The 17,892-nt window shown below is 43.6% G+C and overlaps 1 protein-coding gene across 3 annotated transcripts in view; it reads left to right on the top strand.

Moving 5' to 3' along the window:
• The window catches only part of LOC110529162 (protein-tyrosine kinase 2-beta), a 78,152-nt gene that overhangs the window by 47,724 nt on the left and 12,536 nt on the right, over positions 1-17,892 (top strand). For all 3 annotated transcript variants that reach the window (XM_036984587.1, XM_036984588.1, XM_036984589.1), the window contains exons 20-24: positions 1,708-1,797; positions 2,579-2,783; positions 9,864-9,972; positions 10,141-10,323; positions 13,052-13,201. In XM_036984587.1, coding sequence (XP_036840482.1) covers positions 1,708-1,797; positions 2,579-2,783; positions 9,864-9,972; positions 10,141-10,323; positions 13,052-13,201 — 737 coding nt within the window. The remainder of the gene's footprint in view (positions 1-1,707; positions 1,798-2,578; positions 2,784-9,863; positions 9,973-10,140; positions 10,324-13,051; positions 13,202-17,892) is intronic.

The following is a 17,892-nucleotide window of genomic DNA, read 5'->3' as shown; positions in this document are numbered from 1 at the left end:
ACACTCTAACCACTAGGCTACCTGCCTCCTCCACACTCTAACCACTAGGCTACCTGCCACCTCTACACTCTAACCACTAGACTACCTGCAACCTCTACACTATAACCACTAGGCTACCTGCCGCCTCTACGCTCTAACCACTAGACTACCTGCCTCCTCTACACTCTAACCACTAGACTACCTGCCTCCTCCACACTCTAACCACTAGGCTACCTGCCACCTCTACACTCTAACCACTAGACTACCTGCCTCCCCTACACTCTAACCACTAGGCTACCTGCCACCTCTACACTCTAACCACTAGGCTACCTGCCGCCTCTACGCTCTAACCACTAGACTACCTGCCTCCCCTACACTCTAACCACTAGACTACCTGCCTCCTCCACACTCTAACCACTAGACTACCTGCCACCTCTACACTCTAACCACTAGGCTACCTGCCGCCCCTCCACTCTAACCACTAGGCTACCTGCCTCCTCCACACTCTAACCACTAGGCTACCTGCCGCCTCTACACTCTAACCACTAGACTACCTGCCACCTCTACACTCTAACCACTAGACTACCTGCCTCCCCTGCACTCTAACCACTAGGCTACCTGCCTCCTCCACGCTCTAACCACTAGGCTACCTGCCGCCTCTACACTCTAACCACTAGACTACCTGCCACCTCTACACTCTAACCACTAGACTACCTGCCTCCTCTACACTCTAACCACTAGGCTACCTGCCTCCTCCACACTCTAACCACTAGGCTACCTGCCTCCTCCACACTCTAACCACTAGACTACCTGCCACCTCTACACTCTAACCACTAGGCTACCTGCCGCCCCTCCACTCTAACCACTAGACTACCTGCCTCCCCTACACTCTAACCACTAGGCTACCTGCCTCCTCTACACTCTAACCACTAGGCTACCTGCCTCCCCTACACTCTAACCACTAGACTACCTGCCTCCTCTACACTCTAACCACTAGGCTACCTGCCTCCTCTACACTCTAACCACTAGACTACCTGCCACCTCTACACTCTAACCACTAGACTACCTGCCTCCTCTACACTCTAACCACTACACTACCTGCCACCTCTACATTCTAACCACTAGGCTACCTGCCGCCTCTACACTCTAACCACTAGGCTACCTGCCTCCTCTACACTCTAACCACTAGACTACCTGCCACCTCTACACTCTAACCACTAGACTACCTGCCGCCTCTACACTCTAACCACTAGGCTACCTGCCGCCTCTACACTCTAACCAATAGGCTACCTGCCTCCTCTACACTCTAACCACTAGGCTACCTGCAGCCTCTACACTCTAACCACTTGACTACCTGCCACCTCTACACTCTAACCACTAGACTACCTGCCTCCTCTACACTCTAACCACTAGGCTACCTGCCGCCTCTACGCTCTAACCACTAGGCTACCTGCCACCTCTACACTCTAACCACTAGTCTACCTGCCTCCTCTACACTCTAACCACTAGGCTACCTGCCTCCTCTACACTCTAACCACTAGACTACCTGCCTCCTCCACGCTCTAACCACTAGACTACCTGCCGCCCCTCAGGCTCTGTAGATCAGAGTGGTTGGGGAAAAAGCAGAAGACGCGTTTCCATCGTACACGAAGTAATAACATCTTAAATAGTGTTTCATTTCTAAATATATACAAACATTACTGTCATCTTTCTGAATCGTTTCCACAGCCTCTGTGACTCGATTACCTATCAAATGGATGGCTCCAGAATCCATCAACTTCAGGCGATTCACCACGGCTAGCGATGTTTGGATGTTCGGTAAGTCTGTCTTCATTTTTTTTTTGGGGGGGGGGGGGGGGGGGGGGGGGGGGGGGGGGTGGTCATTTCTGTGTGCCTGCATATCTCTCTCTCTTGCTCTCGCTATCTCTCTCTCTCTCTTGCTCTCTCTCTCTTTTTTATCTCCCTCTCTCTGTCTCAATTCAATTCAAGGGGCTTTATTGGCATGGGAAACATGTGTTAACATTGCCAAAGCAAGTGAGGTAAATAATATACAAAAGTGAAGTAAACAGTAAAAATTAACAGTAAACATTACACATACAGAAGTTTCAAAACAATAAAGACATTAAAAATTTTATATTATATATATATATACAATGTTGTAACAATGTACAAATGGTTCAAGTACAAAAGGGAAAATAAATAAACATAAATATGGGTTGTATTTACAATGGTGTTTGTTCTTCACTGGTTGCCCTTACAAATCTTGCTGCTGTGATGGCACACCGTGGTATTTCACCCAGTAGATATGGGAGTTTATCAAAATGTGGTTTGTTTTTCGAATTCTTTGTGGATCTGTGTAATCTGAGGGAAATATGTCTCTCTAATATGGTCATACATTGGGCAGGAGGTTAGGAAGTGCAGCTCAGCTTGCACCTCATTTTGTGGGCAGAGAGCACATAGCCTGTCTTCTCTTGAGAGCCAGGTCTGCCTACGGCGGCCTTTCTCAATAGCAAGGCTATTTGACTATCACTCCTCTCTGTCTCTCTCGCCATAGCGGTATGTATCTGTGTAACTCCCTCTCTCTCTCCACCGCCCCTAGCCGTGTGTATTTGGGAGATCCTGAGCCAGGGGCAGCAGCCTTTCTTCTGGTTGGAGAACCGTGACATCATTAACCAGCTGGAGCAGGGCATCCGACTACCCAAATCTGACAACTGCCCTCCTGCCCTCTACTCCCTCATGACCCGCTGCTGGTCCTACGACCCCCGCGACAGACCCTCCTTCACTGAGCTGGTTGTCAAGATAAGGTACTGTAATCTACCTACAAATGTCCCGTAAAGTATTTGGAATAGTCTTGAGTTTTTCGTGATTCTTACTTCACCCAAGAAAGTCGTCAAGAATAGATCCTACCCTGGCCTGGATACTTGAATGGACAATACTCACATGACCTTTCATAGATCTGAGAACCTCTTTTTGGTAAACATCACGTACAATACTCACATGACCTTATATAGATCTGAGAGCCACAAAGAGAGAACTTGAAAAGGGTAGGGTTAAGAGCCCTGCATAGACATTCATTTTAAGTCTGATTCCTACCTATGGCCGTGACGTTCAGACCGTATAACTACCCAGGCCCAATTGCTTCTACCCGAAACCAGAAGTGACTTCCTCCGTTAGTAAATCCAATTAGCTGCTCCTCTCGGTCTGTCACACGCTCCCTGTGCTCTGCTCGCTCTGCATGCGCTCTGCTCATGGTGGCTCTGAGCCTGAGTATCCATGGCAACGGCTCCGCTCCGGCTACTCAACGAAGAGACATGAGAGAGCTGTTAGCTGTTAAGTACTTTTCATGACTCTAAACTCCAACAACTCAATGGACATTATTAATTTCTCTGAAATAAGCTCACCTGTTTTATATTTGACGAGATTGAAGCACTTCTGATACCATGTTATAATATTAGTCAGATATCACAGGTATCACTTCTGATACCATGTTATAATCTCAGTGAGATATCACTGATATCACTTCTGATACCATGTTATAATCTTAGTCAGATATCACTGATATCACTTCTGATACCATGTTATATTCTTAGTCAGATATCACTGATATCACTTCTGATACTATGTTATAATCTTAGTCAGATATCACTTCAGATACCATGTTATAATCTTAGTCAGATATCACTGATATCACTTCTGATACCATGTTATAATCTTAGTCAGATATCACTGATATCACTTCTGATACCATGTTATAATCTTAGTCAGATATCACTGACATCACTTCTGATACTATGTTATAATCTTAGTCAGATATCACTTCAGATACCATGTTATAATCTTAGTCAGATATCACTGATATCACTTCTGATACCATGTTATAATCTTAGTCAGATATCACTGATATCACTTCTGATACTATGTTATAATCTTAGTCAGATATCACTTCAGATACCATGTTATAATCTTAGTCAGATATCACTGATATCACTTCTGATACCATGTTATAATCTTAGTCAGATATCAATGATATCACTTCTGATACCATGTTATAATCTTAGTCAGATATCACTGATATCACTTCTGATACCATGTTATAATCTTAGTCAGATATCACTGATATCACTTCTGATGCCATGTTATAATCTTAGTCAGATATCACTGATATCACTTCTGATGCCATGTTATAATCTTAGTCAGATATCACTGATATCACTTCTGATACCATGTTATAATCTTAGTCAGATATCACTGATATCACTTCTGATGCCATGTTATAATCTTAGTCAGATATCACTGATATCACTTCTGATGCCATGTTATAATCTCAGTCAGATATCACTGATATCACTTCTGATGCCATGTTATAATCTTAGTCAGATATCACTGATATCACTTCTGATGCCATGCTATAATCTTAGTCAGATATCACTGATATCACTTCTGATGCCATGTTATAATCTTAGTCAGATATCACTGATATCACTTCTGATGCCATGTTATAATCTTAGTCAGATATCACTGATATCACTTCTGATACCATGTTATAATCTTAGTCAGATATCACAGATATCACTTCTGATACCATTTTATAATCTTAGTCAGATATCACTGATATCACTTCTGATACCATGTTATAATCTTAGTCAGATATCACAGGTATCACTTCTGATACCATGTTATAATCTTAGTCAGATATCACTGATATCACTTCTGATGCCATGTTATAATGTAAATACTGCATAACTAATGCCTTAGTTAAGGGAGAGCAGGCCATGTCCAGACTAATTCCTTAGATTAGGGAGAGCAGGCCATGTCCAGACTAATTCCTTAGATTAGGGAGAGCAGGCCATGTCCAGACTAATTCCTTAGATTAGGGAGAGCAGGCCATGTCCAGACTAATTCCTTAGTTAAGGGAGAGCAGGCCATGTCCAGACTAATTCCTTAGTTAAGGGAGAGCAGGCCATGTCCAGACTAATTCCTTAAATAAGGGAGAGCAGGCCATGTCCAGACTAATTCCTTAGTTAAGGGAGAGCAGGCCATGTCCAGACTAATTCCTTAGTTAAGGGAGAGCAGGCCATGTCCAGACTAATTCCTTAGATAAGGGAGAGCAGGCCATGTCTAGACTAATTCCTTAGATAAGGGAGAGCAGGCCATGTCCAGACTAATTCCTTAGTTAAGGGAGAGCAGGCCATGTCCAGACTAATTCCTTAGATAAGGGAGAGCAGGCCATGTCTAGACTAATTCCTTAGTTAAGGGAGAGCAGGCCATGTCCAGACTAATTCCTTAGTTAAGGGAGAGCAGGCCATGTCCAGACTAATTCCTTAGATAAGGGAGAGCAGGCCATGTCCAGACTAATTCCTTAGTTAAGGGAGAGCAGGCCATGTCCAGACTAATTCCTTAGATAAGGGAGAGCAGGCCATGTCCAGACTAATTCCTTAGTTAAGGGAGAGCAGGCCATGTCCAGACTAATACCTTAGATAAGGGAGAGCAGGCCATGTCCAGACTAATTCCTTAGATAAGGGAGAGCAGGCCATGTCCAGACTAATTCCTTAGATAAGGGAGAGCAGGCCATGTCCAGACTAATTCCTTAGATAAGTGAGAGCAGGCCATGACCAGACTAATTCCTTAGATAAGTGAGAGCAGGCCATGTCCAGACTAATTCCTTAGATAAGTGAGAGCAGGCCATGACCAGACTAATTCCTTAGATAAGTGAGAGCAGGCCATGTCCAGACTAATTCCTTAGTTAAGGGAGAGCAGGCCATGTCCAGACTAATTCCTTAGATAAGGGAGAGCAGGCCATGACCAGACTAATTCCTTAGATAAGTGAGAGCAGGCCATGACCAGACTAATTCCTTAGATAAGTGAGAGCAGGCCATGTCCAGACTAATTCCTTAGATAAGGGAGAGCAGGCCATGTCCAGACTAACTCCTTAGATAAGGGAGAGCAGGCCATGTCCAGACTAATTCCTTAGTTAAGGGAGAGCAGGCCATGTCCAGACTAATTCCTTAGTTAAGGGAGAGCAGGCCATGTCCAGACTAATTCCTTAGTTAAGGGAGAGCAGGCCATGTCCAGACTAATTCCTTAGTTAAGGGAGAGCAGGCCATGTCCAGACTAATTCCTTAGTTAAGGGAGAGCAGGCCATGTCCAGACTAATTCCTTAGTTAAGGGAGAGCAGGCCATGTCCAGACTAATTCCTTAGATAAGTGAGAGCAGGCCATGTCCAGACTAATTCCTTAGATAAGTGAGAGCAGGCCATGTCCAGACTAATTCCTTAGATAAGTGAGAGCAGGCCATGTCCAGACTAATTCCTTAGATAAGGGAGAGCAGGCCATGTCCAGACTAATTCCTTAGTTAAGGGAGAGCAGGCCATGTCCAGACTAATTCCTTAGTTAAGGGAGAGCAGGCCATGTCCAGACTAATTCCTTAGTTAAGGGAGAGCAGGCCATGTCCAGACTAATTCCTTAGTTAAGGGAGAGCAGGCCATGTCCAGACTCATTCATTAGTTAAGGGAGAGCAGGCCATGTCCAGACTAATTCCTTAGTTAAGGGAGAGCAGGCCATGTCCAGACTCATTCCTTAGTTAAGGGAGAGCAGGCCATGTCCAGACTAATTCCTTAGATAAGTGAGAGCAGGCCATGTCCAGACTAATTCCTTAGATAAGTGAGAGCAGGCCATGTCCAGACTAATGCCTTAGATAAGTGAGAGCAGGCCATGTCCAGACTAATTCCTTAGATAAGTGAGAGCAGGCCATGTCCAGACTAATTCCTTAGATAAGTGAGAGCAGGCCATGTCCAGACTAATTCCTTAGATAAGGGAGAGCAGGCCATGTCCAAACTAATTCCTTAGATAAGGGAGAGCAGGCCATGTCCAGACTAATTCCTTAGTTAATTGAGAGCAGGCCATGTCCAGACTAATTCCTTAGATAAGTGAGAGCAGGCCATGTCCAGACTAATTCCTTAGATAAGTGAGAGCAGGCCATGTCCAGACTAATTCCTTAGATAAGTGAGAGCAGGCCATGTCCAGACTAATTCCTTAGATAAGTGAGAGCAGGCCATGTCCAGACTAATTCCTTAAATAAGTGAGAGCAGGCCATGTCCAGACTAATTCCTTAGTTAAGGGAGAGCAGGCCATGTCCAGACTAATTCCTTAGTTAAGGGAGAGCAGGCCATGTCCAGACTAATTCCTTAGTTAAGGGAGAGCAGGCCATGTCCAGACTAATTCCTTAGTTAATTGAGAGCAGGCCATGTCCAAACTAATTCCTTAGATAAGTGAGAGCAGGCCAGACTTTCTCGGTGACCTCAAGAACTCATTAACTCTGTCTTTCATGTTTTTTCCGGTTGCTTCATTCACGGACAGAATCTTCTGAGACACATTATTCATAAAGAACACTCAAGACGTTTACTTGTAAGCCAAATTTCCCTCAGGATCCATCTCAGTCGATATTCTGTGTCCACTCATGGTATCTCTCTTCGGTTGCACGTTCCTGGAATAGCAGAACAGCAGAACAGTCCAACCGCCCTTGCTGTGCTTAGTGAGCAGCTTGTCAAGATCTGGTGTAAGAAGCGGAATCGAAATGTCCATTACCATGCTAAAGTGACCGATGCCTAGGAATGATAGTCCCGGTTGTTGCGTATAGCGTTCAGCCAATCAGGTTGCAGCAGGGTGCAACATCAGGAAGTAGTGTAGCATGGTGGTGGAACATAGTGTTTCATAAAGAAAGTATGCATATTGCCTCAGTTTCTTTCCACCGTCTGGCAATTAAATAGAGTTAAGGAGGAAATCAACATCTTTGCAGCCTGAATGGGGAATGTTTTAGGTACAAACCGCTCCACAGGGGGATACCAGTGTATAGCCGGCTGCATACAATGCATTTGGATAGTAAGATGAAACGATTAATACCAAATGAATACCAACATCCTGCCGTCCTTCTGGTTAACATAGATTCAAGAGCAATCTATTTTCCTTCGCAATTTCATTAACGTGTAATCAACTTTCTCCGTGGTTCTTAGATTGATCAAGTTAAGTCTTCAATAACTTTACATTGATCATATTACATCTACAATATTTTTTATTTATTTAACTTTTTTTAACCAGGAAAAGCCCATTGAGACCCAGAGTCTCTTTTTCAAGGGAGACCTGGCCAAGAAGGCAGCAACAATCAAAACATTACAGAATTAAAACATACAACAATACAACAGACTAAAAAAGCATTTACACTCCTCTGTAACAGAGCCTCCCATCTATATTTTAAATCCATTCAGAGGCACTAACATGTCTAGATGAAGCAGGGATTGTAGACTATTCCATTCAGAGGCACTAACATATCTAGATGAAGCATGGATTGTAGACTATTCCATTCAGAGGCACTAACATGTCTAGATGAAGCATGGATTGTAGACTATTCCATTCAGTAGCACTAACATATCTAGATGAAGCATGGATTGTAGACTATTCCATTCAGAGGCACTAACATGTCTAGATGAAGCAGGGATTGTAGACTATTCCATTCTGTAGCACCAACATATCTAGATGAAGCATGGGTTGTAGACTATTCCATTCAGTAGCACTAACATATCTAGATGAACCATGGATTGTAGACTATTCCATTCTGTAGCACTAACACATCTAGATGAAGCATGGATTGTAGACTATTCCATTCAGAGGCACTAACACATCTAGATGAAGCATGGATTCCATTCAGAGGCACTAACGCATCTAGATGAAGCATGGATTGTAGACTATTCCATTCAGAGGCACTAACACATCTAGATGAAGCATGGATTGTAGACTATTCCATTCAGAGGCACTAACATGTCTAGATGAAGCATGGATTGTAGACTATTCCATTCAGAGGCACTAACACATCTAGATGAAGCATGGATTGTAGATTTTTCCATGTGTCTGGTTCACAAGAAGAGAAGGCAGTCTTGCCTAATACTGTGAATGTCCTGGGGACTTTAGATAGTAACCACCTAGCAGATTATCCATTAAATAAAATGTGTACCCATCAATAGAAAGCAAGTTATTTGACACAGATTTATTTCGTCAAGTTTCTGATAAAACCATTACGTCTGCATTTTGTCGTTTTGGCCCATTATTATAATCATGTCTATTTTTGGAAATAGACATCTGACAACATGCAAGGGGCCAAAATCTGCTCTGTGTTTTTAAATCATAGAGAGTCGGTAGAGATTGCATGGTATCTACCGGCCAAGGGTTTGGTCCCACATTACCAGAGATCAAGAGAGAGAGATCAACAAGAAAAGCATAACAATATATATCTCAGTTGCCCAATGCTTGAGGACTGGACGGAGCCAGCACCAGTGTCAATAAAACGAAAGGAGTCTTTCGGCACAGAAAAAAGTCCTTCAATAGTTTGAGATTTTAGATCGATCATCTTTAATAACTTTACATTGATCAAATCTGTCATCAAGATCAGTTACTCTAGCCTGAGTTGTAGTTAATGGTGAGTTGTTGACATGACTCAGCAAGTTGTAGTTATTGTTGAGATGTTAACATGGCTCGGTATGATCGAGAGAGTTTGTGTTTCTAGTTCTTGAGATGAGATCCCTGGACACACAGACATCAAAAGGAATACAGCAGCCACCCTGTTAGGTGTTTGGACACCGTATGGTAAACAAACTCTACCTTGATTGGTCCTCAAGTGAAAGTAAAGCGACAATCTAGCCAATCAGACAACTCGTAGTGCTGTCGCTGGTTCTAAAATTACAGCAGATGTGTCAGATCATTTCAATGTCAAGCCTGATGTAACACTGGAATCTGACTGGAATGGAATCCAGGGTCTCATTGTTGCAAACTATTTGTCCCTTGTCTTCCAAGTGCCTAACATGCCACCTACTAAACTGTCTCTGTGATCTGGGACAGTGACGTCCATCGGATGGAGAAGGAGCAGGAGGTAGAGAGAGAGAGAGACAGACAACGCTCCACCAAGTTCTTTGACGCCAAGATCAACTTCAACGAACCTCCTCCTAAGGTAGTATCTTACAGTATCTTCTAGATGACCCCCCCCCCCCCCCCCCCCCCCCCCCCCCCCCCCCCCGCACACACACACCTTCTGCATCAATGTCTTTCTGTCATAGCGTTGTTAGCATTTGCATATAAGTTACTAACCGCTCGTCATCGATTCTGCCCCTGTCTCCAGCCCTGCAGGATGAAACCTGGGGGTCGTTTTGGAAATGGTATCGGCCTGCACATTCAGCTGAATGAGGCCCTTTGTGCCAGCTCTCCAGACCTGGCCAGTCCCTGTGACTACACCTCTCCTGTCGACTCCATGAGCAACAGCTTGGTGGTTCCCGTGATATCTCCACGACGACGCAGCATGGGGGTGAGACGAGTTATCTAGGTCTAGTCTACTTCCTTCTAGACTCTAGTTATCTAGTGCTAGTCTACTTCCCTGTAGACTAGTTATCTAGTGCTAGTCTACTTCTTTCTAGACTAGTTATCTAGGTCTAGTCTACTTCCTTGTAGACTAGTTATCTAGTGCTAGTGTACTTCCTTCTAGACTAGTTATCTAGTGCTAGTCTACTTCCTTGTAGACTAGTTATCTAGTGCTATTCTACTTCATTCTAGACTAGTTATCTAGTTCTAGTCTACTTCCTTCTAGACTAGTTATCTAGTCTACATCCTTCTAGACTCTAGTTATCTAGCTCTAGTCGACTTCCTTCTAGACTCTAGTTATCTAGTTCTAGTTTCCTTCCTTTCAGACTAGATATCTAGTTAGTTATTATCACGGCACAATGCGAGACCCAAATGCAGACACAGGAGGCAGATGGTTGGAGTCTTACAATATTTATTAATCCAAAGGGGTAGGCAAGAGAATGGTCTTGGACAGACAAAAAGGTCAAAACCAGATCAGAGTCCAGGGTGGCAGACAGGCTCGTGGTCAAGGCAGGCAGAATGGTCAGGCAGGCGGGTACAGAGTCGAGAAACAGGCAAGGGTCAAAACCGGGAGGACTGGAAAAAGGAGAATGCAAAAAGCAGGAGAACGGGAAAAACGCTGGTTGACTTGGAAACATACAAGACAAACTGGCAGAGAGAGACAGGAAACACAGGGATAAATACACTGGTACAGAGAGACAGGAAACACAGAGATAAATACACTGGTACAGAGAGACAGGAAACACAGGGATAAATACACTGGTACAGAGAGACAGGAAACACAGAGATACATACACTGGTACAGAGAGACAGGAAACACAGAGATACATACACTGGTACAGAGAGACAGGAAACACAGAGATAAATACACTGGTACAGAGAGACAGGAAACACAAAGATACATACACTGGTACAGAGAGACAGGAAACACAGGGATACATACACTGGTACAGAGAGACAGGAAACACAGAGATACATACACTGGTACAGAGAGACAGGAAACACAGAGATAAATACACTGGTACAGAGAGACGGGAAACACAGAGATACATACACTGGTACAGAGAGACAGGAAACACAGAGATAAATACACTGGTACAGAGAGACAGGAAACACAGAGATAAATACACTGGTACAGAGAGACAGGAAACACAGAGATAAATACACTGGTACAGAGAGACAGGAAACACAGGGATAAATACACTGATACAGAGAGACAGGAAACACAGAGATAAATACACTGGTACAGAGAGACATGAAACACAGGGATAAATACACTGGCACAGAGAGACAGGAAACACAGGGATAAATACACTGGTACAGAGAGACAGGAAACACAGGGATAAATACACTGGGGAAAATAAGACCTGGAGGGGGTGGAGACAATCACAAGGACAGGTGAAACAGATCAGGGTCTGACTGTTATAGTCTCCTTCCTTCTAGACTAGTTAACTAGTTCTAGTTTCATTCCTTTTAGACTAGTTAACTAGTTCTAGTTTCCTTCCTTTTAGACTAGTTATCTAGTTCAAGTTTCCAAAACAACCCAAATAGATATCCGCCATGTTGTTTAGTCAACAGAAGTCAGAAATAGCATCATAAATATTCACTTACCTTTGAGGATCTTCATAAGAATGCACTCCCAGGAATCCCAGTTCCACAATAAATGTTTGATTTGTTCGATAAAGTCCATCATTTATGTCCAAATACCTCCTTTTTGTACACGCGTTTAGCCCAGTAATCCAAATTCATGACGCACAATCACTAGGTGCAGACGAAAAGTCAAAGTTACGTTACAGTCCGTAGAAACATGTCAAACGAAGTTTAGAATCAATCTTTAGGATGTTTTTATCATAAATCTTCAATAATGTTCAAACCGGAGAATTCCTTTGTCTGTAGAAATGCAATGGAAAGCAAGGTAACTCTCACGTGAAGCACGTGGTCAGCTCATGCCTCTCTGCATTCCTCTGACTCAATCCCCTCTCATTCATCCCCACTTCACAGTAGAAGCATCAAACAAGGCTCTAAAGACGGTTGACATCTAGTGTAAGCATTAGGAAGTGCAATATGACCCAATAGACACTGTGTATTCGCAAGGCAATGAGTTGAAAAACTACAACCCTCAGATTTCCCACTTCCTGGTTGGATTTTTCTCAGGTTTTCACCTACCAAATGAGTTCTGTTATACTCACAGACATCATTCAAACAGTTTTAGAAACTTCAGAGTGTTGTCTATCCAATACTACTAATAATATGCATATATTAGCACCTGGGACTGAGTAGCAGGCAGTTTACTCTGGGCACGCTTTTCATCCGAACGTGAAAATGCTGCCCCCCAGTCCAATGAAGTTAACTAGTTCTAGTTTCCTTCATTTTAGACTAGTTGTCTAGTTCTAGTTTCCTTCCTTTTAGACTAGTCATCTAGTTCTAGTTTCCTTCCATCTAGACTAGTTATCCAGTTCTAGTTTCCTTCCATCTAGACTAGTTATCCAGTTCTAGTTTCCTTCCTTTTAGACCAGTTATCTAGTTGTAGTCTTGAGGACTGTCCCAGTCATATGTCCTTGCCCTTTAAAGCCTTGTGTTATTGCTATAAGCCCAACAAGCAAGGCTACTGTATTACTTGCTCTGTACTGTGTGTGTGTGTGTGTGTGTGTGTGTGTGTCCCTCCCTTCCACCAGGAGGGAGAGTTGATGGTGGAGCCGTCCAGTAAGGAGGACGCCCAGCGGTTGTGGCAGATGGAGAGAGAGCGTATGCAGGAGACGATGAGACATCAGAAACAACAGATGATGGAGGACAACAAGTGGCTGACCAAGGAGGAGAGACTCCTGGTGGGAAATATACCTCCGACCTTAGACCTAGTCCACCTTAACCAGCCCCATTTCCAACCTAAGGACCGGCCCCCTATACACACTAGCAACCATCTCCTGGTCTGTCCTAACAACCAACCCTTAGAATGCCCTGACCACCATCCCCTAGTCCTAACAATAGTCCCGGAGTCCTAACAACAATCCTGCAGCCCTAACAGTAAATCCATAGTCCTAATAACTGTCCCATAGTCCTAATAACTGTCCCATAGTCCTAACAACAATCTTGTAGTCCTAACAACCACTCCGTAGTCCTAACAACAACCATCTCGTAGTCCTAACAACCATCCTGTGTTCCACTCTTACAACCATCTTACAACAAGCAACCTTTAGTCCATCCTACCAACCATCCTGTATTCCACCCTAACAACCATCCTATATTCACCCTAACAGCCATCTTGTAGTCCTAACAACCACCCCCTAGTCCATCCTAACAATCACCCGGTAGTCCTAACAACCACCCGGTAGTCCTAACAACCATCCTGTATTCCACCCTAACAACCATCTCCTACTCCATCCTAACAATCACCCGGTAGTCCTAACAACCATCCCTTAGTCCATCCTAACAACCATCTGGTAATCCTAACAACCACCCCTTAGTCCATCCTAACAATCACCTGGTAGTCCTAACAACCATCCCCTACTCCATCCTAACAATCACCCGGTAGTCCTAACAACCACCCCCTAGTCCATCCTAACAATCACCCGGTAGTCCTAACAACCACCCGGTAGTCCTAACAACCATCCTGTATTCCACCCTAACAACCATCTCCTACTCCATCCTAACAATCACCCGGTAGTCCTAACAACCATCCCTTAGTCCATCCTAACAACCATCCGGTAATCCTAACAACCACCCCCTAGTCCATCCTAACAATCACCTGGTAGTCCTAACAACCATCCCCTACTCCATCCTAACAATCACCCGGTAGTCCTAACAACCACCCCCTAGTCCATCCTAACAATCACCCGGTAGTCCTAACAACCATCCCCTACTCCATCGTAACAATCACCTGGTAGTCCTAACAACCATCCCCTACTCCATCCTAACAATCACCCGGTAGTCCTAACAACCACCCCCTAGTCCATCCTAACAATCACCCGGTAGTCCTAACAACCATCCCCTACTCCATCGTAACAATCACCTGGTAGTCCTAACAACCATCCTGTATTCCACCCTAACAACCATCCCCTACTCCATCGTAACAATCACCCGGTACTCCTAACAACCACCCCCTAGTCCATCCTAACAATCACCCGGTAATCCTAACAATCATCCCGTATTCCTAGTAACTATAACTCATATATATATATATATATATATATATATATATATATAACCCTATAACTCTCTGTGTTCTGTAAATTGACGGTCCATGTGAGGACCATGGGGTCCGTGGCCAGTTGTGGGTCGGTGTTGATATTGTGTCGAATGAATCGGAACCTACATGTTTCTTTACAGGGCCCCATGGGACAGGAGGGCCCCACCAACCCACTGGTATATGTAACATACGTTACTGTTTATTATAAGACGTTATAATAATGGCTAATAGATGCTTATAAAGCATTATATCTGCACGTACAGTTTACTGTATTATCATTTTCTATTGTTTTAGTTGCGGTTTGATCCATTTACTTGAGTTCACAATGATTTTTTTTTAACGAATTCATGACTTACTTTACTGTACTGTGAAATTACAGAATGTTTAAACTGTAGTGTAGCTGTATACAGTGGTATGATTATCAAAACATTTGAATCAAATGTTATTTGTCACGTTTCGTAAACAACAGGTGTTGACTGTCAGTGAAATGCTTACCTTTCCAACAATGCAAAGAGAAAGATAATTCTTTTTTACAAATAACAAAGAAATAGTGACACGAGGAATAAAATAAAACCCAGTGAATAACGAATCACAAGAAGAAAAAAAACATGGCTATTTTTTAAAGTTGCAAGTGAAATTCTTATTTACAGTGACAGCCTAGGAACAGTGGGTTAACTTCCTTGTTCAGGGGGCAGAACGACAGATTTTTACCTTGTCAGCTCAGAGGATTCGATCAAGCAACCTTTCGGTTACTGGCCCAACGCTCTAACCACTAGGCTACACTGCCATGCTATAACAGGGAGTACCAGGAAGATCCAGTACTGAGTCAACGTGCAGGGGTACGAGGTAATTGAGGTAGATACAGTGCCTTCGGGAAATATTCAAACCTCTTGACTTTTTCTACATTTTGTTACGTTACAGCCTTATTCTAAAATTGATTAAATACTTTTCTCATCAATCTACACAAAATACCCCATAATGACATCACAATACCCCATAATGGCATCACAATACCCCATAATGGCATCACAATACCCCATAATGACATCACAATACCCCATAATGACATCACAATACCCCATAATGACATCACAATACCCCATAATGACGAAGCAAAAACTGATTTTTTGAAATTCTTGCAAATGTATTACAAATAAAAAACTGATATCACATTTACATAAATATTCAGACATTTTAATCAGTACTTTGTTGAAGCACTTTTGGCAGCGATTACAGCATTTAGTCTTCTTGGTTAGGATGCTACAAGCTTGGCACACCTGTATTTGGGGAGTTACTCCCATTCTTCTCTGCAGATCCTCTCAAGCTCTGTCAGGTTGGATGGGGAGAGTTGCAGCACAGTTATTTTCAGGTCTCTCCAGAGATGTTGGATCGGGTTCAAATTCGAGCTCTAGCTGGGCCACTCAAAGACATTCAGAGACTTGTCCCGAAGCCACTCCAGCATTGTCTTGGCTTTGTGCTTAGGGTCGTTGTCCTGTTGAGAGGTCAACCTTTGCCCCTTCGACCTCTAGGCTTGATTTTTGCTCTGACATGCACTGTCAACTGTGAGACCTTATATAGACAGGTGTGTGCCTTTTCAAAATCATGTCCAATCAATTGAATTTACCACAGGTGGACTCCAATCAAGTTGTAGAAACATCTCAAAGATGATCAATCGAAAACAGGATGCACCTGAGCTCCATTTCGAGTCTCATAGCAAAAGGTTCTGAATACTTATGCAAATAAAGTATTTCTGAAACTAGTTTTCGTTTTGTCGTTATGGGGTATTTGGGGCTTAGTCGTTATGGGGTATTTGGGGCTTAGTCGTTATGGGGTATTTGGGGCTTAGTCGTTATGGGGTATTTGGGGCTTAGTCGTTATGGGGTATTTGGGGCTTTGTCGTTATGGGGTATTTGGGGCTTTGTCGTTATGGGGTATTTGGGGCTTAGTCGTTATGGGGTATTTGGGGCTTTGTCGTTATGGGGTATTTGGGGCTTTGTCGTTATGGGGTATTTGGGGCTTTGTCATTATGGGGTATTTGGGGCTTAGTCGTTATGGGGTATTTGGGGCTTTGGGGGTATTTTATATAAATTGATGAGGAAAACATGTATTGAAGCGATTTTAGAATAAGGCTGTAACGTAACAAAATGTGGAACAAGGCTGAATACTTTCCGAATGCGCTGTGATCAACTGTTGGTATTTTCTCTATAAACAATGACTTAACTTTATTAGGGTAATAGCAAAATAAATCATATTTTGATTGATGTGCTGTAGCTATTAGCCTCCTTCTAATTTGGTCTCGGTATAGCAGTAGTACCCAGTATGACAAGGGAAAATAAATGTGTGTCGAGAACAAGGTCAAAATCTGTTGTTCTGCCCCCTGAACAAGGCAGTTAACCTACCGTTCCTACGGTTCCCCGGTAGGCTGTCATTGTAAAAAATAATTTGTTCTTGCCTGGTTAAATAAAGGTTCTGTCGTTGTCACGGTTTCTCTAGGGCTAGGCCTAAGCTTCTCTTACTTTAAATGTGTTTAATATTAATAGCATACAGCGGATGCCTAGGTCTACCGGCCTATATTCATGCAATGCCTTGATGCATTTGTGCTTAAATCTCAGACAGTTGAACCCTGAGGTGAATCATTTGGCCAATATCGCGTGTTTATTGACGGAGCTGCAGCACCCAGTCAGAGGTTTCTTTCTCTTCCCTTTTGACTCTCGAAGCTGAACAGGTCTCTCTGATCAGAACGGGTCTCTCTGATCTGAACAGGTCTCTCTGATCAGAACGGGTCTCTCTGATCTGAACGGGTCTCTCTGGTCAGAACGGGTCTCTCTGGTCAGAACGGGTCTCTCTGGTCAGAACGGGTCTCTCTGGTCAGAACGGGTCTCTCAGAGCTGAACGGGTCTCTCTGATCAGAACGGGTCTCTCTGATCAGAACGGGTCGCTCAGATCTGAACGGGTCTCTCAGAGCTGAACGGGTCTCTCTGATCAGAACGGGTCTCTCAGAGCTGAACGGGTCTCTCTGGTCAGAACGGGTCTCTCAGATTTGAACGGGTCTCTCAGGGCTGAACAGGTCTCTCTGATCAGAACGGGTCTCTCTGATCAGAACGGGTCGCTCAGATCTGAACGGTTTCTCAGTTCTGAACGGGTTTCTAAGATCAGAACGGGTCTCTCAGATCTGAACGGGTCTCTAAGATCTGAATGGGTCTCTCAGATCTGAACGGGTCTCTCAGGTCAGAACGGGTCTCTCAGGTCAGAACGGGTCTCTCAGATCTGAACCGGCATGGGTCTGTTTGGGTCTGTTTTTCCACAGACCTTTTCGTAATGGGTGGACCCGTT

This window comes from Oncorhynchus mykiss, chromosome 8 (genome assembly GCF_013265735.2).
Source record: "Oncorhynchus mykiss isolate Arlee chromosome 8, USDA_OmykA_1.1, whole genome shotgun sequence".
NCBI classification, from domain to species: domain Eukaryota; kingdom Metazoa; phylum Chordata; class Actinopteri; order Salmoniformes; family Salmonidae; genus Oncorhynchus; species Oncorhynchus mykiss.
The sequence above is the reverse complement of the archived record's forward strand: the minus strand, read 5'-3'. Positions and strand labels throughout refer to the sequence as shown.